Here is a 24,395-nt window from a genome sequence, read left to right as displayed (position 1 = left end):
AAATTAATAAGAGGGGACATACTAACAATATATAAAATAATGAATGGTCTAGAGACATTAGACAGGGAACATCTGTTCTCCTGGTGTCATAACACAAGAACAGTGGGAATACAGTGGAAATAAAAGAAGGGAAATTCAAAACAGATAAAAAGGAAATACTTTCTCACATGTGTGATTAAATGGTGGAACTCCTTGCTACAGGAAGTCATTGTGGCCAAGAATTGAGCAAGAGTTAAAATGAGATTGAATATTTATATGGATATTAAGAATCTGTGGAGTTGTTATAATTAAATGTCAATGAATGTTTGGAAGGGATTTTAAACCCCATGCCTCAGGGTCTAAAGTAATCTCTAATTATTAGAGACCAGGATGAGCCTATGTGGGGCAGACAGATTATCTCATATCTGATACTGCAGGGGTCTTACACCTTTCTCTGAATCTTCTGGTTCTAGCCACTGTCAGAGACAAGTTATTGGACTAGATGGACCTTGGATGTTAACGTTCGTGACTCTTATGTTCATGCTCCATCCCTTCACAGCTCCGACGTGTGACTGGACAATGCCTATTTCATCTTCACAGAACAAGTGAATACATTCCATCTCAGGGGCTGATGTATATAACTGATGTTTCTGTGTTCTGGGGGCCTCTGGCTGTTGGAAGTGAGAGCAGGGGAAAATGGTAGCATGTGCTCATGTGATTATAGACTGTATCATTATGCATATGTACAAGGGAGCCAAACTGAAGTTGCACAGGCAACCTTAATTCTGTCATTTCCTAAACTGAATGCTTGACTTTGCAAGAAGTTACTCACCTTTTGCAGTAACAATAGTTCTTCAAGATGTGTGTCCCTACGAGCGCTCCACAACCCACCCTCCTCCCCTCTACTTCAGAGTTCTTGTCAATGACTCTGTGGTAGAGAAGGAATTAAGGGGCAGGGGGCCTTGCCCGTGCATGCTGGCTAGCCTCATGGCATGGCCCAAGGAGGCATAGCGCATGTGTGGCCTAAAGGCCACTGCTACAAAGTTCTCAGTTCAGTAGTGCAAGGGCACAAGCTAGAAGTGGCGGAAGCTCCTAAAAGTGTGTGTGTGGGGGGGGGGGGGCACCGGAACCTGAGCTGTGGCCCTGTCCCCCCTTCATCCCCCGCTCCTTCTCCCCAATTCCCTGCCCCCGCACTGTCTTTCTCACTTTTAAATGTGATGGGCACACAGCCATGTTCTAGTGCCTCCGATGCAAGCATACCTACAGTTGAGCACCCATAGGGACACTACTCAAAGAACCACCTTAATGTTCCTTTAATGTAGGTTTTTTTTAAAATGTACTATGAAAATAAAATGGAATAAAGAAGCGATCCAAAAGGGTTGGAAAAAGTGTGGGGGAAGAAACACTACTGTGCAGGTGTTCGCTTTGAATTTACTGTTTGTAAGATTAAAATCTCAGTCTTAATGTTGCACTAACCGAGGATTTTCTTCTTATAGTTTTAATTCTGTAGTTCCACTTACTGCACTGAAAAAGCACTCAGGGGAAAACGAGAAGTTTTGCAATTCAGAGATTTTGAAAGTAAGCAAGCGGTGGATGCTGATACAACCACATAAAAGAACACCACGTAACCTGTCAGATTTTTGCATAGTATGTTACCGAAATCTTCCCCGCCCTTTTCCCCACCCCCAAATCTCCTTCTCTGTCTAAACTCTTCAGTCAAGAGAATCAGTTCAGAGACACCATGGGCAATCACAGAGAGGTATAGGTGTCTATACAAAGTGCACTTCTTTAACCTCAGAGGAATCTCTCCCATCTCCACCATGCCGATGAAATGACGGCTTCTCCAGGCATGCAGGCGAATAGAATTGTACTGCACATCCTTCTTGTGGTGCTATCTCTGGATGTCTGTCAGGTTTATGGTAAGATGCTTTATCAATCTAATGTGACTTAAGTTACTAGCCTTCATAGAAAACGATGTACCCAAGTGATTTTCAGTGTAGTCTGGGTGAGGAGAAATTCAGATTGTGAAACTATGGTATGCTGGATGATGGTGGAATAAGATAGACATAAATCTAATAAGGTAAAATAATGAGCACGTGGATTATGGATATTAAAACCAGGCCTCTATGTTACTGTCTAGACTGAAAGTCAGCTAATTGGGACTGGGCTCTCTCCAGTTCCTGACCAAAGCCTCTGCCAGCTGTGCAAGGGTAGAACCCAAGCACCTTTTTAAAGTCCTAGGTTCTACCAGGTGTGGTTTGACCCCAGAGTGCCGGCAGAGTGCTTGCATGTCCAGACCTAGTAATTACCAATTACCTCAGTCACATGTCCTAAAAAAATCCAGGGGTCTAATTTTCCTCTCACTTTCTGCAGTGAAACTGTTGACTTTAATAGTGGTTCTCCTGATTTATACCAGTATAAGGGACAGTTGGTCCCTGTATTTATGAAGACATTGTGCCTAATTCATCTATGATAATTTTTCTGAAGTCAGTGGCATTACAACAGAGACTTTAGCCCATGGTGATTATGGAAAGAGAGGTTCTGGGCTGTCTCACAAAGAAGAACAGCCCTTTACATTTATACTTTATGTTCATGGTTAAAAAAAAATTAGAGTCAAGGATGACAAAGATAAGCACATCCATTACAACTGCTTATTGCCTCTCATGTGTTTGCCACTTTTAATTCAGTCTTGATTATTCCAGTCCATTCCATTTGTCCAAAATAGTGTGAAACAGTGCACATAATATGCTGTAAGCATTAAACTGATTTTGAAAAGTTATGCTATGTTAACCTTAAAGTTGTATTTCCACCACTGCTATAATTTACTGCACAGTACAGACTCGTAATATTACTTGTAAAACTCCTATTAATAGCATGAGACAACAATTAAGTTAAAGTGCATGTCATTAGCAGTTTAGCCACAGATCATGGGAAAGTCAGAGGTGTGGGGTAAAGGACGTGCCCTGCCTGGTTAGCGATGTGATCTTCTCTACCACTGACTCAGTGTGTGACCTGACTTTGGGCAAGTCACTTAATCTCTCAGTACTTTGTTTTACCCATTTTAAACTAACAATTATCTACCTCAAAGGTTTTGTGAGCTTCTACAACTACTGACCATCTCCCTCAGGTCTCTGTGGAAGTCTACTCTTCCCTTCTTAAGCTTCCTTGTTGAACTTAGCGTCACTCTGCCATTGCCAACTGTCTGGCAGTGGCCAGTGTCTCAGATAATCACTTCTCTGCCTTATTCCACATGACCCATGTGCATGGGTCAGCCTCTCCAAATTCATCAGCCAGTCCCCTACCTCTCCACATTTAAGTCTTGTCAAAAATCTATTTCTGCTACGTGCACTATAATGAATCTTGTGTGCATGAAGAAAATCCCTGGTTTTGTTCCCCTTCCCTGACCTACATCTAATGCTACCTGTCTGTCCTTTGTGAACTCCTCAGAGCAGGGGCCAGCCCTTCTTATATACTTAGAAAGTGCCTTGCACATCATGCATGCTACCGCAAACAAATAACAGAACGGCATCAGAAATATTGCACAGTGCTGAAATTTGCAAAAGCAATCTCCATTATTGCCCCATGATTTCACACGTTCATAACTTTCTGACACATTTACGTTTTGGCCATGAATTTCTTTTGCTTGTTCTTCGCCTAAAGGTGCATTTGCCTGAAGAGTTTAAGCCAAATTGCTTCAGCCATTTTTGACATAGGACTGAAAATGTTTCCCCTCCCCTAACACGGACAAAAACGGACCCTTTTTGCCTCCACAGAGACAGCTCACCATTGACACTTGATGTAAGGAGTCATCAGTAAGAAGTGTATGCTTTCTTAAATTTGGAAAAAGTAGTATTACCTCACAGGCACAAAATGTCAAATGAGTGGAAAATCTCTGAACGTGCTCAGTACGCCTCTATTATTTTTAGCCTAATAAAACCTCACTAACTCTGTGACATGAAAGTGTATTTTTTCCCCACACAGCCTGATGGGCACATCAGCAGCTGCTGAGGCAGTCTGCATGGAGAATACTATAAAAGTCTCCCTGAAACAGAGTCCTGCCAAAAGTATTGTCTTAACATCAGGGAAAGGAGAAGATTGGATGGAAAAAATGAAGGACTCATGGTTTTTGCACATTAATCTGCAAATTCTAAACTTCTGTTAAAAAACAACAACAACTTATTATCAACCTGCAGCCAAAGTGATTTGTTTTCACGGTTGACACGGCCTTGCAGAGAACTTTCACCAGCCAGAAAACAGCAACGACTATCTATCAGGCATCTCAGTGGGAAGGTGAATTTCAAACTGTAATTGCTATAATTATTCACAGGAAATTTTCTCTTTGTAGATAAAGAAGTACATTGATGAAGCATTAAGGTAGCTCTGATAAAATTAAGTGAAAAAAGGCAAAAATTAAGCATCCAATAACAATATTAATTCAGCCTTGTTACATATGTGGAATATTTTGTGACTTTTTAAAAAATATTATCATGGATATTTAGCTATATAAAACACTACATTTGTGCAACATGACTGAGATAGTTCTGCTGTGAGAACATTAATGTGTGCACTCATGTGTTTTATCCATTACTCCACTCCAAATGTCAAGGAAATCAACTAGAAGAGTGCCTTCTGCAATACTCCTCTCTTTGGTCCCCTTTCCGTGTATTGCAGATGGGAGCAGAAGCAGATTTGCCCACCCAATCTCTCTCTCTTTTTAAATTAGCAGATTAGCATAACTAATTAGCAGATCTCACTGCCACCCTATATTCTTTAAACCAGTGGCTCTCAACTTTTCTAACTACTGTGCCCCTTTCAGGAGTCTGATTTGTCTCACGTATCCCAAGTTACACCTCACTTCAAACTACTTGATTACAAAATCAGACATAAAAAAATACAAAAGTGTCACAGCACACTAGTACTGAGAAATTGCTTACTTTCTCATTTTGACCATATACTTATAAAATAAATCAATTGGAATATAAATATTGTACTTATATATATAGAGAGAGAGCTGTATGATGCAAGTTAGGTCGACATAATTTTGTAGCGTAGACATGGCCTGAGTCTTTCTAGAGTGCCTCTTGCCGACACTTGTACCTCTGTCGACACTTACAGCAGTGCAGCCGTGCCGCTGTAGTGGTTAAAGAAGATGCTACCTATGCTGACGGGAGAGCTTATCCCATCAGCGCAGGTACTCCATCTCCCCGAGAGCTGGTAGGTATATCAACAAGAGAAACCCACCCGTTGACATAATGCTGTCTATACTAGGAGTTCGGTCGGTATAACTGCATTGCTCAGGAGTGTGGATTTTCCACCTCTATGAACAATATAGTTATATGGACACAAGTTTGTAGTGTAGACCAGGGCTTAGGATATAAAGAGTTTTACATATCAAGACCACAAATATTCAGATAGAGAGTTGGCAAACTGGTTTTCCAAAATGTAACATCACCTGATGTGATCTTGCAAAGGGGGGTTGGTTTGTGCCCTTTGTTGTTTCTTTATGATGACTAAACGTGTCTCAGAAAGTTTGCTAAACAAACAAAAATGTTCTTGCTTTTGTTCTGCCTTAGAAATATCAATCATGTGGTAGAATTTAAGACCAGAAGGGATCACTGGATTCTCTAGAAAGCAACAGAGGGTCCTGTGGCACATTTAAGACTAACAGAAGTATGGAAGCATAAGCTTTTGTGGGTGAATGACCACTTCATCAGACGCAAGACCCTTGCGCCTGATGAAGTGGGCACTCACCCACGAAAGCTTATGCTCCCATACTTCTGTTAATCTTAAAGGTGCCACAGGACCCTCCGTTGCTTTTCACAGATTCAGACTAATACGGCTACTCCTCTGTTACTTGGATTCTCTAGACTGACCTCATGTGCAGAACTGGCCATCAACCACCACACAGTTTGTTCTTAGAAACTAAGCAGCATCAAGTCTAATTAGTACTTAGATGGGAGACCACTTACATGCTGGAAGACTCAGGAGGAATTGCTCTTCCCACCTAGTCAGCACCCCAGAATGGAACTAGGGGCTGCTAGTGTTGCTCTTTTATTTAGATAAAAGGTAAAAGCAAGATCCTGGCCAGTTGCAGTTCTTAAAGGGAGTGATTTTTACAAGAGCACAGGGTCTTGGCTTCACTGTTTTTGATGATGGATTCTTACATAACTCAGACGTAAACTAGCACCAGCTGTTAATTGAAAGATCAGGATGGTCAATTTTTAACACAGCGTTTCTACCCATGGGTTGAGTTAGTTAAGTGTTGCGAATCTCAATTAATCAGATTAAACCTGCATGATTAATCATAAACACACAGTTCTCCAGTTCTCCTTAATGTTTTCCAGGACAAAACAAGGGAAAACAAGACTTGAATTTTTAATGTAAACAAACAAACAACAAAACAAACTAAAAAAAAGGGCTGTCGATTAGTCGCAAGTTAACTCATGCAATTAGCTCAAAACAATTTATCATGATTAAAAAAATTAATTGTGATTAATCGCACTGTTAAACAATAGAATACCAATTGAAATTTATTAAATATTTTTGGATGTTTTTCTACATTTTCAAATATATTGATTTCTGTTACAACACAGAATACAGAGTGCACAGTGCTCACTTTATATTATTTTTGATTACAAATATTTGCACTGTAAAAATGATAAAAGAAATACAGTAGTATTTTTCAATTCACCTCATACAAGTACTGTAGTGCAATCTCTTTATTGTGAAAGTGTAATTTACAAATGTAGATTTTTTTTTGTTACATAACTGCACTCAAAAACAAAACAATGTAAAACTTTAGAGCCTACAAGTCCACTCAGTCCTACTTTTTGTTCAGCCAATCGCTAAGACAAACAAGTTTGTTTACATTTACAGGAGATACTGCTGCCTTTTTCTTGTTTACAAAGTCAGCTGAAAGTGAGAACAGGCGTTCGCATGGCATTTTTGTAGCTGACGTTGCAAGGTATTTATGTGCCAGATATGCTAAACATTCGTATGCCCCTTCATGCTTCGGCCACCATTCCAGAGGACATGCTTCCATGCTGATGATGCTCGTTAAAAAAATAGTGTGTTAATTAAATTTGTGACTGAACTCCTTGGGGGAGAATTGTATGTCTCCTGTTCGGTTTTACCGACATTTCTGCCATATATTTCATGTTGTAGCAGTCTCGGATGAGGACCCAGCACATGTTCTTCATTTTAAGAACACTTCCACTGCAGATTTGACAAAACGCAGAGAAGGTACCAATATGAGATTTCTAAAAATAGCTACAGCACTCAACCCAAGGTTTAAGAATCTGAAGTGCCTTTCAAAACCTGAGAGGGATGAGGGTGGAGCACGCTTTCAGAAGTCTTAAAAGAGCAACACTCCGATGAGGAAACTACAGAACCCGAACACCAAAAAAAGGGAATTGCAACCTGTCGGTGGCATCTGACTCAGATGATGAAAATGAACATATGTCGGTCCACTCTGCTTTGGATTGTTATTGCCAAAACCCATCATCAGCACGGATGCATGTCCTCTGGAATGATGGTTGAAACATGAAGGGACATATGAATCTTTAGCGCAGGGATTGGCAACCTTTGGCACGCGGCCCACCAGGGTAAGCTAAGGTGACCAGATGTCCTGATTTAATAGGGACAGTCCCGATATTTAGGGGCTTTTTCTTATATAGGATCCTATTACCCCCGCACCCTCTGTCACGATTTTTCACACTTGCTGTCTGGTCACCCTAGAGTAAGCCCCCTGGCAGACTGGGCTGGTTTGTTTACCTGCCGCATCTGCGGGTTTGGCTGATCGCGGGTCCCACTGGCCGCAGTTTGCCGCTCCAGGCCAATGGGAGCTGCGGGAAGCGGCACGGGCCGAGGGATGTGCTGGCTGCCACTTCCTGCCACCCCCATTGGCCTGGAGTGGCAAACCGCGGCCAGTGGGAGCCGTGATCGGCCAAACCTGCAGATGCGGCAGGTAAACAAACCGGCCCGGCCTGCCATGGTGTTTACCCTGGCACGCCGCGGGCCAAAGGTTGCCGATCCCTGCTTTAGCGCATCTGGCATGTAAATATCTTGTGACGCCGGCTACAACAGTGCCATGCGAACTCGTGGTCTGACTTTCAGGAGACATTGTAAACAAGAAGCAGGCAACATTATCTCCTGCAAATTGTAACCAAACTTGTTTGTCTGAGTGATTGGCTGAAGTAGGACTGCGTGGTCTTGTAGGCTGTAAAGTTTTACATTGTTTTATTTTTGAATGCAGGTTTTTTTGTACATAATTCTGCATTTGTAAATTCAACTTTCATGATAAAGAGATTGCACTACAGTACTTGTATTAGATTAATTGAAAAATACTATTTCTTTCGTTTTTTACTGTGAAAATAAGAATAAATATAAAGTGAGCACTGTACACTTTGTATTCTGTGTTGTAATTGAAATCAATATATTTGAAAATGTAGGAAACACCCAAAAATATTTAAATAAATGGTATTCTATTATTGTTTAAGAGTGCGATTAATTGCGATTAATTTTTTTAATCGTTTGACAGTCCTGGAAAAAAAGCCTTTAAAGTATAAATCATTCGAAGGAGGATTTTCCTATCAGTGAGGTTATGGCATGTGCGTTAATGTGAGTGGAGATATTTATCTCAGAAAACAGAAAAAAGATATCCTTATTTATGAAGAATCCAGTCTAGCCAGAAATTAAAGTTTGGCTCTCTGCATCCAAAACATTAGAGCAATCAAATGATCTAAAAGAATCTCTTCCTTTTGCAGTATAAGTTATTAGAGGACTACAAGGACTAATTTGATACACAAGCAATGCATATTTTATAGATTCCTTTGTCCTCTTTGAAGTCTGACATCCAAGTACTGATCGTGCATGGCCATCCCTGTTTAGCTTTTCAAGACACAAATTCCACTACATCTGACGTAAACAGGCCAGCTTTTTCAAGGCCTCAGCCAACGACTCTTGAAATACCATGCACTCACACATCTACAATATCATTTCTGGAGTTGGTTAGTTACACCACTATTGTTAACTGTTAATAAACCACAGCACAGGAAACAGGCAGAAACATTCAAGAGATATTCTTACAGAAAAAGGAAGGTGAGCATTATTCACCCCCAGTAAAGCTTGTACGAGCACATATAAACTCTGTATTACTGCACTAGAGTCCAGAGTTTCCCCTTGCTAATGAATACTCTGGTAAATAAAGAAAAAACATCTCCCACTTCCTAGGATACTGTGTTTTATTTAGGCACTTAAACCAAAACAAAGCAAAACCCTAAGGCTTACCTTAGAACACTTCTTCCTTGAGTCAGAGGCCCACTACTGCTTTTTTAAAGAGAACCCGCAAAAAACTTTTCAAAAATTGGCCTTGTGTCCTTTAATTACATATAAGGCAGGCCTGAAATATTTCTATGGTTTTTTTTTTTTTGTTTTTTGTTTTTTTTTTTTTACTGCTCGTTTTTCCACTTAGAAAAACCTGGAATGTCAGGTCTGATTTTCCATTGGCTTTGTTGAAGGGCCATTGAGAGGTCTCAAAGCATATTCATTGTGGGCTCCAACCATTTAACTGAAGGAGAGAGTATGCTGGATTTGAGCAAAGACTTCCTTTATCCCAAGTGTTTAGTTATTGCAGTTAAATAGGTATTAACCAAAACCCAAAACTGGAGGAGTTTTGAATAGTCTGTCCAAAATTGTTTTCCATTGCAATACCTCAGGTTTCACTCATCTGATTCTCATCATGTTACCATTGCACTAGCTCTCCACTCTTCAATAGCATCTTTCAGCCTAGGCAGGAATTGAATCTTTAACATAAAAAACCAAGCAGAAGTGGCTTTTTTGTTTTTTTAGGGTACACACACACACACACACACACACACGTCATTATGCAGCAAAGAAACAAAAAAGTGTACAAGCCCATTTTCTTTTTGCAGATCACTATTAGCAGCAGCTGGGTGACCTTGGGCAAGTTACTTCCCTTTTCCCATGCCTCAGTTTCCCCATCTGTGAAATGGGGATAATGATAATGACCTCCTTAGTCAAGTGTTTTGAGATCTGCTGATGAAAAGCACTATGAGAGCCAGGTATCATGTTATTACTACGCCTCACAGCTCTGGGCTGAAGGAAGTGGCTGTGGGAGAGCAATCCTTCTGGCCTTTGGGGAGTCAGTTTTGCCTCCCCAGCACTCTCATCACTGCAGCAAGCCTGATTGTTGTGGTTTCCTACAAGTGACGCTGAATGAGCAAATAGCAGTACTTGCATTGCAGCCAAGGAGAGCATCTCACTTCTGTGAACACTGAAATCAGATAGGAAAGGAAAGGATACTGCCCATGTTCATCACTTTGTGCCTACAGAGTCCTATTTCTTCAGACAAGGCAAAAAGTTTGTTCCAGAAGGAAGAGGGCTTTCTGCTGTCCCAGCACTTGTTATTGTTCAAATGTTAAGATAAAGATGTTTTGTAGACACCACACTTTCTTTTTAAAAGAGGGGAAAACATGAATCACATTCTCCTGGCTGAGAAGCAGATGAAAACATTTTATTCAAACTCTCTCTTGAAAAAAAAAATTACCTTTTGGATGAGACAAAGTATGAGCACTCTCAATGCAAATGGAAATTTTTGTAAAGTTCAAAGCAAGTGAAATATTCATATTAAGCATGGAATGGCTTCTTCTGTCTTAACTGGTAGCACTGCAGGGAGTTTACAGGAGGGGAATTTCCCTCGGTGATCATCTATGTAGGCTGTTACATTTGGTCTGGAAAACTGAAGTCCTCAATCTCAGAGCAGGTATGGCACAAGCAGCAGAAGTGCAAGTTTATCCATGTTTCAGTGCCAACTTGCCTCCAACAGACTGCTTCTGTCTCTTTCCTGGCTTTTGCTTGGCAAACCGTGTTCAGGAGGATAGAGCCAAATTAACTCTCCTGTGGGCCTGGAGCTATTAGATTGTGTGGTGCCCCTGGAGGTTTGGAGTGGGCTCAGGGCTGGAGCAGGGGATTGGTGTGCAGGAGGGGGTGCAGCTCCAGCTGGAGAGGGGGGTGGGCTCTGGGGTGGGGCCAGAGATGGGACGGGGTGGGGGTGCAGGTGGGAGTGTGGGGTCTGGGAGGGAGTTTGGGTGCAGGAGGGGGCTCCAGGCTGGGGTAGAGGTGCACAACGGGGTGCACTGATGGCTCCTGGTTGGCGGTGCAGCAGGGTCCCTGGATCCCTGCCTGCCTTGGCTCCGTGCTGCTCTGCTCCCTGAGGTGGCTGGCATGTCCCTCCTAGGCAGAGGGGCCAGGCAGCTCTGCATGGTGCACGCTGCCTGTGCCCGCAGGCACTGCCCCCGCAGCTCCTATTGGCCAGGGTACCCAGCCAATGGGAGCTGTGGAGCCAGTGCTGGGGGCGGGGGCAGCACACAGAGATTCCCTGAATGCCCCTCGCCTAGGAGCCACAGGGGCACATCGGCAAGCCAGCGCTTGCAGCTCCAGCCCCGGGGGATAGCACTGAGGCTTGGGGACTGGTATCCGGCCCGTGGTGTGAGACTTGCTACAGGCCGGATGAAAAGAAGCAGAGGGCCGCATCTGGCCTGCAGGGCCCCCCTTAGCCTGAGGCTCTGGGTGGCAGCCCCTAAAGCCCCTGCATTAATCCGGCCCTGCAGGAGGATAGCTCAGCAGCCTCTTTAAGGGCCTGAGCCCAGCTAGGCTCTTCTGCACCTCTTTGCCACAATCCAGGGAGGTCCTTCCACAGCATCAGGGTATCTTGTCCGTTCCAAGATGATTATTTGGGTGATGTCTGCTTTTTAGCTAAAGACTTGGTTGAAAAGGAATGTGGTTTTACCAACATTTACATGAATTAATCTATGTTGTTCTTTAGTTCCCGCTTACAAGAGAGTCCCCTCGGCTACATTCATCATCCCTTAGGGAGTGTTTATGAAATGTTAATTGAGTGATTCTTCCTCAACTAATAGTGAATGGTGATGTTTTTATTTCTACACCACCATAAAAGTCTGTGGTGGCAGACCCCTTGCATCTCTGCGAAGCTCACTGTAGGATCAGGATCTAATTTACAACAAGACAGGGAAGATAATGCTGGTGTGAAAGGGGAAAGAAGAAGCTACAGAAATAGTATAACAATGTTGCTTTGGATATTGATGCCAAAGTAGTGAAGGTTACTAACGGTTTGTTTTAAAGCTGTGTCAAAGGAAGGAAGGACTAGACTGTGTAGGCCTCTTAGAAAAATAGAGTTTGAAAAGAAAATGGCAGGAACAGAGTTGGTTTGTGTTACTGACCATGGACAGCTATTTTGATGAAGGATAACACATTTAATGTATTTAGGGAAGAGTCATCAAGTATATGCAGTATCAGACAGGCTTACTACAAAAAACTATAGATCAAATTTAACATTCTGATATAGGCATCTGTCACACGCAGTGATAGCATTGAAAGGACGGCTAGCAAGTTGTGATCATTGCAGGTACTGTATTTCCGGAAGATTATTATAGACATTTTAATTGTTGTTCTGGTTGAAACTTCTGCTTTCTAATTCTAGCTCTTTGTTTCCATTTTTAGACTATTCAGCCGTGCAGCTGTTCTGCCCTGCACACTAACAGTCTATTTGTATTTTCCTTTCCTCAGAAATGGAAGGGTTTGAGCTACAGGCAAAGATGATGATCCCACTTTCTGATTTAGGCTCCTTTCACATGTGCTTAACTTTCACATGCGCTTAACTTATAGCATATATTTAGCCCTATTGAGTTCAATGGGACTAGTACTGCATGTATGCTTACAGTTATACATGTGATTGCAGGAGAATATTAAAAACAACAGATTCATATTTCGTAGGTTTAGAACATTCATAATTTATTTTATTTCAAGGCATCTGCTCTCAAAGTCCTCTGTGCGCCTTAAAAAAAGTAATCTGAAAACACAGTTTTTACAATCACTAGACACCACTATTAGATTGTAAGCTATTTGAGGCAAAGATGGTATATAAAAATAAAAACAACACACTGACAGCACGTTGTCACTACTAATGAAACCACCAGCACCTCAAGTAAATTCCACAGTAGCAAAAAAATCTAAGAGGAAAAATAGGGGGAAACCCTCCCCCCAAACCCAACACACATAATTATGTCCTTTCTTCCTGACAAATAGGATTCCAAATTTAGAAGTAATATGTGAGGGGCAAATTACACAACAGTGGGAGGAAGTGGTTTAAGGGAATCTAAACTGACACTACGTTCACATTCTTCCAGATGGTATGCTCAGCAAGTTACCATAGTTTAGACTCATTCATACATCATCTGTAAGGGCTTGTCTGCTGAGGGAGAGGGGGAGGTTAAATCCACAGCTTTTTGAGTTTATCTGCTTTGACCACACTTGAGTAAACACAACACAATTTATTGTGAGCACTGACTCTGCACTTATCACAAACTCTGGATTCCTCTTTCAAAGTGAACTAAACTTTGCTGTGAAGTGAGTTAGTCCAGTTTATTGTTCGTGTGCGCACAATGCGGCTGCTAACTACTTTGGCAGTTTTCCAAAGGCTATACCACACCACCTTGGAGGCGACAGTTACTGACCTGTCTGTTTACTTCTGTGCCCTGTCCTGGAGTCAAATTGATCAGATGTCCCCTCCCTCATTTGGATTTAGGAGCGGGGAACAATGTTGGGGGAGAAATGAGGCCAGATTTAGGATACTTTCCCCCTCTCTATTTTTCTATTAATGCACAAAACCTCTAAGTTGTGTGAGAGCTAAGGGGGCTCTATACATAACACACAAAATAGAAAACCACAAAAACAAGGAAATGAAGAGTTAAGGCATCTAATAGTAAATAACTTTTATTTCTCCAACCAGAGAGGCACAGCTCACTAGTAGCGCAACCAGCATAACCTTAACTCTGCCCCAATTTTGCAGAAACTGCATTTTCCATCAAAAATAATTTTTACAGAGAATTCTTGACCTACTATAATGTCACAGCTGGGCTAGACATGAACCAATAGACAAAAGTTGCATCACGTTACCAATCTTCTGCAAGAGCCAGTTTTGTGTCCCTTGAGATGAAAGAACCCATAATCTATGCTTTATCTTCTTTTAGTGACCCATACAGAAATAATGAGGAGATCTCATAAAAGTAGACAAGGCAGAGAATGGGCAATGACAGTCGGAAGAGACTATGAATAGAGCTATAAGGGGAAGAGACACTATGAAACAATTATAATCTTCCGGGTTTTTCTTCTCTTCCAGGAGATGTGACTGTAAACTGTACTGTTGAACTTCATGTTACAAGAGGTAAACAATACCAGGGAAAACCTGGGGACTTCCTCAGTATAGAGTGTCCAGTGGAGTACTGCACAGAAAAGCCGGCCATGAACTGGTGCAAGATAGAGGAGAAGGGCTGCTTACTTCTGAAAGATGAGTCAAACATGCACACAGCCTGGAAACAAGAGAAAGTGTTTGTTCTGAACTTTGTACCTGTTCATCAGAACAACAGTGGATTCTATCGTTGCCAAGCTACTGTGGGAAGTTTAAACAGTCAGAGCCATGCAGTAGTAGTTCATGTTCAAGGTAAGCATTAGAGGATAACTAGTTTTGAAGGAGTTTCTCTTTATCAGAACTGATTCCAACTGTTAAAAACACATTCTATCTGGAAGCCTGTTTCTACAAACACACACACTATTCAGTGGCACAGTAGTAATCCAACCGGCCTCCTAAACATTCTTACCTCTCCCATTCTGCTCCTGTTAATGTCTGTCTTCCCTCTTTCTGGCTCTCTTAAAGGTCATTAGGAAGAAATCAGGAAAGACTCAAGAGCATCAGGAAAAGAAAAATACAGTCATGGGGGATTCTAAAACTCTTGGAATTTAGGATGATCCATGAAAGGCCAATCTAGTAATAAGAAATATAAGTCAGTCAAAGCCAAGGAAAGTCAGGAAAGGTACAGTCTGGTCACAAGCTGCACAAATCAGTCAAGATGCGAAAAGGTGCATGTTATTGGACAAGGTCAACAAAGTACAAGGAATGAAATGGCTTACGAGAAAATCATGCTGAAAGCAACAGTTGTCTTACAGAGAGTACAAAAGGAGTGTATGACTTCGTGCTATGCCTGTTGGAGGCAAAGAATACAGTACAGTCCCAGCAGCAAGAGGGATATGATGCCCTTGGGATATGGGCTTGGTGTGGTTCCCAGAACAACTCAGAGGTCTGCTCTAATTCATGGCAGCCCTGCCTGGGCTGCTTATAAGCAGCTCTGCAACCAGGAACTGCTCAATATGGCTCTGGCACACTCCTGGCCTAGTCCAGCTGTAAGGCTGTCTTACACAGTGCCTGCACCAGGAGAATTCTCTCCCAGTATGTTAAGGAGCTTTTATGGCCCCTGTTCACTGCTGCAGCAATTTACATAGGGTGCAGGGCTAGAGAAAATCCCTCACAGCATTTATTGCTGAACCTTGCGAGGTGGTTTAGGCTGTGTCCAGCTCACACGTCTCTTAGTGTGAGCTAAACTCTAATAGAAAGTGATGAGCAAAAAAAGTATTCACAAATGTATTTTGAAAAAGTGACATAATAGCTATTTGCAAATTATTCACTTGGCTGATTTTTTAAAATGTCAAAGTCTTTGAATAAAATGTGTGTGTACTACTCAAGCAGCCTTAGGAGACAAGTGCTGTGCCCTCCCACCAACTGCCTTCTTTCTTGTTTTGTTGTTTCCCTTAATCGAAAGTAGAAGTCATGGAGACTTCACTATAAGATTGCTCTTTGAGTATGGAAAACATAACCGGAACATAAAGTTTACCAAGTTCTCAGATCAGTTTCAATTCTTGTCCTGCTTTTCTTTTTCAGAAGTGACTACAAATGCCCCCACAAATCCACCATCAAGTAAGTTCTGATCTTCTCTCATAAAATAGGGGAACTATCTAATATTTATATGACTGTGTCTGGGGAGGGTCATATATTTTTGCACATACTGAAATACTGTTTAACCTCACTAAATCACTGTTGCTCACACCATAGCTTGAATGCTTCACTTGGACCTAAACAGCCATCACCTATGCCAGAATCCCTTGCTGCTGCCCACCCTAATGCATGAATATATCAGCATAAGCAAGACAAAGCTAATTAGACACTCCATCATAGTGTAACAGATTGTTCAGTTCACACACATTTCTCTCATACTGCGTAATACATGCTACACATGTCACTCATGCTGTTCCAGGAGTCACACTGTATCAGAATTGTAGTCTTTGATTAATTTACAGTGCAAAATGCACAAGTCACTAATAACAGGTTCTTTTACTCAGGTGACTACTTAAATATTTGTTACAGGAAATAAGATTGGTGAGTCACATATATAGAGACATGAAGACTTTATTTAGTACCCAAATGCAAGGAAGTATAATTACAGTCATAGAAAAGTCAGATGAGGATAGAAAAACAATTCCCTATAATGTGTATATTTACAACCTTATGGAGAGCATCATGAGTGAAGATGGAATGAATAGTACATGGAGAAGCACTGTAAGTGGGAGTGATGTTTCAACTAAGGGCTGAGTGTACATTTTTTATACATTAATTGTAATGTAATTAATTTCCATTACACCCACACATGTATGGGACCATATTTGATTAAGTCTCAGTGCCCTGTCCTTGTATAGCAGGGGTAAAGGCTTGCTATGTGAAAGGGGTCACCAGTAAAAAAGTTTGAGAGCCACTGTTGTATAGCATTCCAGGGGGCCAATGTCAGAGTTCAGGCTGCTTGCATGGCCAATTTGCGGTCAATGTATTTCACAATAGTTTCAATGGGTAAACTTAGTTTTGCTGCATGGTTACATATACATCTCTACCTCGATAGAACGCTGTCCTCGGGAGCCAAAAAATCTTATATTGAACTTGCTTTGATCCACCGGAGTGTGCAGCCCCGCCCCCCTGGAGCACTGCTTTACCGCTATATCAGAATTCGTGTTATATCGGGTCGCATTATATCGGGGTAAAGGTGTACTATAAAACCCCTAAAATGCTATTATTTTAAGTGTAATCTATTCCTTTGCAGTTTACTTGTTTATCACAAGATACATATTGCTAAAAATTATCATTGTAGGTTAAATACTTATGCTAAATATTTAAGCCTTATGCTAACTACTAGTCTCTGTTAGGTATTAAACTTGTTGCAAAGCCTATTTCGACTATTTATACATTTTGTTCTTCCCTACTTACATTACAGCTTTAATATCCGCATTTATAAGCATGTTAGCTTTTAACATATAGATTATAGTTTAAACACAAGCATAAACCTTCCAAGATCAGTTCGGGTTCAAGGGTCAACAGAACATAAACAACATCTTAAAGAGATTACCCAAAGCCATAATCTGTTTAGTCTGCCTGGCCTATTCAGGAGTGTCACACCAATACTATATAAACCAACGATGCACAGCTGCGCCCTTGTCAACAAAAAGGGATCTGTGCACCCTATACATTACATGGGTTTTAAAATAGATATGGGGGAAATGATCTTAACTATCTTTGTCACCCTCATTTAACATACTGTTCTCTTGAAATATTACAGGCAGCAAAAGGACAAAAATCTCATAGTTCCCCACCAATCTGGCTCCTCTGCCAGCCCTTCTCCTTTCTAAGCTTTTCCTCCTGCCATCCCTTAAAGGGAACCCAAAGCTCCTGAGTCCATAGTTAGGCACCTAAATATATGGCCTGATTTCCAGAAGTGCTGAGCACCCAGCAGCTCTCATAGACTCAGGGGCGGCTCTATGTATTTTGCTGCCCCAAGCACGGCAGTGAGGCAGCCTTCGGCGGCATGCCTGCAGGAGGTCTGCCGGTCCCGCGCCTTCGAATTGCCGAATTGCCGCCAAAACTGCGGGACCCGCGGACCTCCCGCAGGCATGCCGCCGAAGGCAGCCTGACTGCCGCCCTCATGGTGACTGGCAGGCCGCTCCCCCATGGCTTGCCACCCAGGGCACGCGCTTGGTGCGCTGGTGCCTGGAGCCGCCCCTGCATAGACTTCAGTGGGAGCTGCGGGGTGCTTACCACTTCTGAAAATTAGGCTAGTGCCAAAGTCTGGACTCAGGAGCCTGTCTTTAGCATCCATTTCTGAAAGTCTTGGGCTTTGAGTTTAGTTGAGAAAAAAATAAAATGGAACCTCCCAAGTTAGTTTTTTTCTATACTGCAAAAAGTACAGGAAACGAAAAAGAGAAGAGGAGGCGAGAATCTGGAGCAGAAAAAGGAAGTTTTGAGCAGCCCCTAACCCCAGTCCCCCTAAGAATTTCAGATAGCCTTTCACCCCTCACAGTTCACTAAATATATTCCTAATGAATATTTTAAAATGCTTGGTTAACTAGCCTAATTCAAGTTACTCTAAAAAATGTGCGGTTAGCAGATTAAACGAATTGGTACATTGAATTTATGAACTAATCAGATGGCTTGGAATAATCCAGCCAACATCCTATATCATGTACTAATAAATCTTAGAGGAATTTGCAGGTGCCACTAATGTCACAGAAGCTCCTCAAGGACCTAGCAACAACAATAAGAAGTGGATTATTTATGCCCTACCATCTCTGGGGGCATTGTGTCTCCTCATCCTTATCTGCTTATGCCTGTTGTGTTGTCTGCAGTGGCACCAAGGTGAGCTCTTATACCACCTTCTGTTCTTCCTTTTGCTGCTGTGGGCAGAGTCATTTGGTTTTCTCTGGTTTCCACTATTTAAAATGTCCCTTCTCTAAGTACTGTTAAAATGTCTGAGAATAATCATCCCCAACTGACAGATGAGCTAGAACATGGCCAAGGCCCACCTGGTTATGATGATGATTCTTTGGCTGCTTTATTTGTCACACGGCCTACTCTCATCTAGGGACAGTGCAATAGGTTTGTATAAAATAAGAACCCACCCAAACCTCAAACTACACTTCTTTAGTAGTTTGAAATGCTGTGATTTGCTCTTTGTCTCTCCCCATCCCCATTTTACAGATAAGACATTAAACAAGAGTCTTGACCACTTATGGTCATTACAGATCCCTTGCTACAGTTCATAAGGGTGGGAGAGTTAACCTTGCAGTCCTGATTGCACTCCAACTAATTACATTCTGCTTCCCTAATTTCCCTTTGTATTTTCAATTAGATACAATATTCTTCTTCCCTTCCTAAGATGTAGTGTCATGGGCTGTTACAAAAATGCTATCTTCCACCTCAGAAATGGAACCCACAGTTCCACTACATTGTCACTTCAGTGGTGGGAAGTGATGGGTCATTTCCCTTACCTATTTCTCAGTGGCTTTCTGAGGGTTCGTTGGTTAATATTTGAAAAATGCTTTGAGACTTTCCAATGAAAGGTTCTGTAATTGCCTACTACATGGCTCGAGTTTATCGAGTGTTTTCCATGCCTGATGCCTCTGGCTAGTATGTTCTTGTTTATGACTAGAACTGCCTCCCCTTCAGTTAATCTAGGAGAATCTCCCTCCTTCCCCCACCCCCCATATACTAGGAAGATATCTTTTTACATTTCTGGGGCTATGGAGGGACAGTCATATTTCCTAGTAAACTGTAGAATATGTTTATTACCCTTTGTCAAAATAGATCTTCCTGAATCCAACCTGGGCATACTCTAACTGGATTTTCATGTTTTGAGGTGTATCCAGTAAGGAAAGGGGTATTTTACTGATGTCCATAACCTTTTTCTACTAGCAGAAAGACAATTCTCACAGTTGTTTTATTGATACACCATTTTCTTTTTTTTTCCTCCCCAGTGAAACCCAAGACAACCCCAGTAACCTCACAGAAGGAAATGAACACGGTATGTTTGAGCTCTGTGCTACCAAGCCTTGTCATATCCTGTATTATTGAGTGCTGACAGCATGCTTAGTATTGTACAAACATATAGGAAGACAGTCCCTAGCTCAAGGAGCAAACAGTCTAAATAAAAGACAGAGAATATGCCTCAGTCATGTAACACCACATAGGCTGAAGGTGCAAAGTTCAAGTGAAGTAGTTTTGTTTTGCTAGTCCATGTTCTATAGCTGTTGGGTTGCAGCTGTATAAAGACTAGTGGAAGAAATCTGCTTTGAGTAGGGTTTTGAAGGGACAGAGGGATGACATTCCAAATATATGGGAATTACGGAAGCAGATGCAAAGAGGATACAGATGGGGTTTTTAGGACAGGAGCCTGGAAAGAACACAGGCAGTGGAAAGGGAAATGGAAAAGCATAAAAGCAGAGATCCTGGTAAGGTTGGAGCTGGGTAATGCAGTGAAGGTGAGGACAAGAAGTTTGAACTTGACATGGAAAGTGAAAGAAAAATAAAAAAAATGTGGCTATATGTATTACCATAGCAGTTAGGAACCCCGGTCGTGGACCTGGACTCCATTGTGCTAGGCATTGTACAAAGAACAACAACAACAAAAAAAGACAGGCCCTTCCCAAAAGATCTTACAGTCTAAGTATAAGACAAGAGACAATAAATGGGTACAGACAAGTGAGTACAAGGAAACAATGAAACCATATTCATCAGTATGATAAGCAATGATCTCAACGCACCAAGAAGCCAGAGGCCAGTAATCCGATCAGAATAGCAAGCAAAGGAAGATAGTGTTAGCAGCAGCATTTTTTGCAGACTGTTGGGGGCCTAGAAATGACAGTAGGCAGCCAATGTGGAGTAGATTGCAGTAAACAAGGTGAGGGAAGACAAAGTGGGAAGGAATGAGAGGGAAGAGTGGATTTCAGAAATGTATAAGAGGAACTGATAGATTTGGAGAAAGGAGAGACATGAAGGAAAAAAGGAAAGACAGGAGTCACATTCAGTGATGTTGCGAGGCTGATGTAGAGGATGGCACAGTTGTCAAAGGTGATGGAGAAAAGAAGGGAGAGGGCTGAAGAGGAAAGAAGGGGAGTTTCAATTTTGCCACTGTGAGCTTGATTTGTCAGTGGGACAGCCCAGACATGGCGTAAATGTGAGATTGCAATGAGGGGAAGAAGGCAAGAGTTTTGGGAATCACCTACCTAGTGATGGTAGCTGAAACTGTGGGACTGGATGAGCTTACCTAGTGAGAGTACGGAGGGATAAGTGGAGGGGACAAAGGACAAAACCTTGAGACAAAAGGAGAGGGGAGAAAGGGAGAAGTTACTGGTGAAAAAACAGAAAGATTGTGGAGAAGAAGGAGAAAATTGAAGCCCATGGAGGAGAAGTGTCAAAAAAAACAGTGGGAAAGATGAGTGAAGAAAAATGGTACTGAAATGTGGCCAGCATGAGGTCACATGGACACTTGCACGGAATGTTCCAGAGGAGTTGAAAGGCCATAAACCAGACTACACAGGATTCAACGGCGTAGGAGAGAAGATTGAGATAGCAGGAACAGATGTTCCACTCAAGGAGGGAGATAGAATTTAGGTGAATAGGCAAGTGGGGTCCAAAGGAGGGTTTCTTTAGGAAAAAATATATGAATGAACTTGTAAGCAGACAGATGCTGGACAAGGGATGAAAGAAGGAATGACAGATTAGGAGACGGAAGGATGGGGACAAATAGAGAGAGTCTTGCATTCTGAGACTGGATGACTGATGGGCAGGGAGAGCCATGGAAGTGAGAGGCACAGAATGAGTGAGTTAGGAGAGCTCTTGCAACATGATGTTCAATTTTACTCTGAAACTCATATCACATGGAGAGAGGGTAAGGGGGGGAAGAGAAAGGAGACAGAGAGTTTGGGAAGGGAAGTAAAGGTAGAGAAAGGCTAAAGATGCAATGATTTCTAACTTTATCCCATAATTTGGTGCATTACCCTAAAGTATATTCCAGGGAACCTGGATGTCCACCTTTGCTCCAACATTTATCCATCATTTTTAAGGCAATTTTGTAGCGGTAGAGCCCAGCTGAATGAAACCTTATGCCGCATCTCTGTTAGTCTCACATGTGTGCTTTGCGCAGCCGACACATATCTAATAAACTGTTCCACACAGAACTGTGAACACCATTCTGTTCTCTTGCAGGTCAGCAGATCTACATGTGCTCCATATCACACCGATAGGACCACGCATGCCCCCAATGAAGGATCTACACTTTACTATTGCTCCATGGCTAGCCTGCAGCAGCCATTGGATGACAGCACAATTTATGATAATCATGTCCCTCACTGGAATGGTAGCAGGGCAGCAACTGGCAACGCCTGTGACAGCGCTGCTGTTGATTCCTACCAGCCCTCATCTGAGAGCGAAGATGTCCTTGTTTATGCTTCACTAAACCATTCTAGTATTCTAGATAAGCTCCCGAGAAAAGAGCAGGATGTGGAAATTGAATTTACAGAATATGCCACTGTTTGTGTGAAGAAATAGCCCTGGCAATGACATCTCTTTAACTTGGCCAGCACCGTAACGTTACATGTCCTGCAGTGATTCAAGTTTTAAGTAGACTTTCTTCTAAACAAAGAGGAACTCTCATCAATAAAAGCATGATGATTCTTAGGATATGTGCTGGAATTCACACTTAAGTGAAGCCCATGTTCATGCTTGGATATTAGCAATCACATGTTTGTTATCTTCCACGTGGATTCATTTGAAGCTTTCATATTCCAGGAACCCCCTGCTCTGATCAAAGCACTGTCCAGAACAAAGTCAGAGTTTGGACAGGATCAATAAAAACTGAATAATAAAGGTTAGGAGCATTGGAAAAGAAAACAAATTTAAAGGACAATGAACTAGATTAGGTCCACTGGGGGAAATTATGAATTATGTTTGTTGAAGAAAACTTTTGACGATATGAATTTTGCTTGAAGAACATATTTAAGCATAAGACTGGGAGGTGTTCTTGACTATGAGGAACATATCAACCTGCTACTAACTAAAAAGCAAAGCTAATGGTTTTTTGTTTTTGTTTTCTACTACTAATTTATCACTCTCAACCAGCAGCTTATCCCCATCCGCGTAGATGGGGTTATCTAGACAGTATGAAAAAAAAATCTAAAAGAAAGAGATCATGTTTGAAATGACAGACAAGAAAATAACTATGTGAAGTTAAAGAGGCAACAAAGAGGAGGAATGTATTGATACACTGCAAGATACACAAACAGTGGTAATAGATGCATACATTAATTTATGCATTTACAGATAAACAGATGTCATGTTGATAAGACACATTACAGATGAATGGATGGCTCAACCTGTCATATGGAAGCATAGACTGTAGGTGAACATGGAATTTACTTTTCTGTGGAGAGCCATGACTGGGGAAGCCAAACACCAGCAGTTTGCTGAATGCTGCTGTTCACCTTCTTACAAGTAAAATGAACGGCCACCGGATCACCTGATTCTCAAACAACTCTACTAGCTTCCTATTTAGTTCAGGATCCAGCTAGAAATTGCCCTAATTTTTAAAAACTTTATATGGACTTACTCTGACCTACTTCTCTGACACTTTGTTCCTCCCAATCACACTCTTCTCATGGCCTTCTCCACATCCCATCATATCATCTCAAAACAGTTGGCAAAAAGAGCCTTCACCCTTCATAGATCCTGACATCTCCCTCCCCTTTCAAAATCTTATCTGAAACATATTGTCTCCCTGGTTTATACCAACTGATTTCCCTCCACCTCTGATTTCACGTTTAACTGTACTGTTTGTTTATGTAGAGAGCCTGGGATACAACATGAAAGATATTATACAAGGCCAAGATGTATTGTGCTGCTGAGGTGATAAACAAACAGGAAAAAGGTCTAAGGGTTTATCTACACAACAAAGAAAAACCTCTGGCTGGCTCATGCCAGCCAACTCAGGCTATGAGGCTGTTTCATTGCTCTGCAGACTTCCGGGTTCATGCTGGAGCCCAAGCTCTGGGACCCTCCCACCTTGCAGGGTCCTAGAGTCTGGACTCCAGCCAAAGAGGTCTCCATAGTAACGAAACAGCTGCACAGCCTGAGTAGGCTGGCATGGGCCAGCCCTAGGTTTTTCTTGCTGTGCAGACATACCCTAAGTGTCAGTTTATTTATTTCCTATAAATATTTCATTTGTGAACAGGCTGGTTTTTTTATTTATTCACTTTTCCATAACTATTTGATGAACAGTTTATGTGGTCAAATTTCAGCTTACAGGTTGTTCACAAATTGTTCCCTTAAAGTATTCATAATTGGCTTTCCTGGGATTCTGATTGCAGGGCCGGCTCTAGGTTTTTTGCTGCCCCCAGCAAAAAAAATTTTGGCTGTCCCCCCCCGCCTCCCCACACCCTCCTGCCGCCCCAGCCCAGGGTCACTGGTAACTCGCTCCCAGGGCAGGTCATTCAGCAGGAATTTTGGATGTGCACAGAACACAGACAGGACTGGTTCCCATATGGTTACAGAACTGCAGTAAAGTGGAACAATTTTCAACTTGTGTGATTGGAGGATATCTGGCTGCATATTATAAGACTGTCCTACATAAATGAGGAAAAGTTGGTGCCTTTATTATTCTTTTGTTCCATTCTTT

At 41.9% G+C, this 24,395-nt stretch overlaps 1 protein-coding gene across 3 annotated transcripts; it reads left to right on the top strand.

Annotated features, from left to right (window-relative positions):
* Nucleotides 1–1,704: 1,704 nt before the first annotated feature.
* BTLA (B and T lymphocyte associated) lies at nt 1,705–24,188 on the top strand. 3 transcript variants are annotated; one of them, XM_034791183.1, is made up of 6 exons: nt 1,705–1,898; nt 14,198–14,518; nt 15,791–15,826; nt 18,440–18,583; nt 19,702–19,748; nt 21,932–24,188. In XM_034791183.1, the coding sequence occupies exons 1-6, from the start codon at nt 1,811–1,813 to the stop codon at nt 22,271–22,273; spliced, it is 978 nt and encodes a 325-aa protein (XP_034647074.1). In that variant the 5' UTR covers nt 1,705–1,810; the 3' UTR covers nt 22,274–24,188. The 3 variants fall into 3 exon arrangements, with proteins under 3 accessions (XP_034647074.1, XP_034647066.1, XP_034647084.1); XM_034791175.1 differs by having other exon boundaries at nt 18,428–18,583; XM_034791193.1 differs by lacking the exon at nt 18,440–18,583.
* Nucleotides 24,189–24,395: the final 207 nt, after the last annotated feature.

Source organism: Trachemys scripta, chromosome 1, assembly GCF_013100865.1.
Source record: "Trachemys scripta elegans isolate TJP31775 chromosome 1, CAS_Tse_1.0, whole genome shotgun sequence".
Lineage (NCBI taxonomy): Eukaryota > Metazoa > Chordata > Testudines > Emydidae > Trachemys > Trachemys scripta.
This window is presented reverse-complemented; position numbering and strand designations above follow the sequence as displayed.

Coding starts and splice junctions, on each gene's coding strand:
- BTLA (XM_034791175.1), top strand. CDS start 1,811: ATGACGGCTTCTCCAGGCATGCAGGCGAATAGAATTGTACTGCACATC. Junction 14,519..15,790: donor AGTAGTAGTTCATGTTCAAG/GTAAGCATTAGA, acceptor TTTCTTTTTCAG/AAGTGACTACAAATGCCCCC. Junction 19,749..21,931: donor CACAGAAGGAAATGAACACG/GTATGTTTGAGC, acceptor GTTCTCTTGCAG/GTCAGCAGATCTACATGTGC.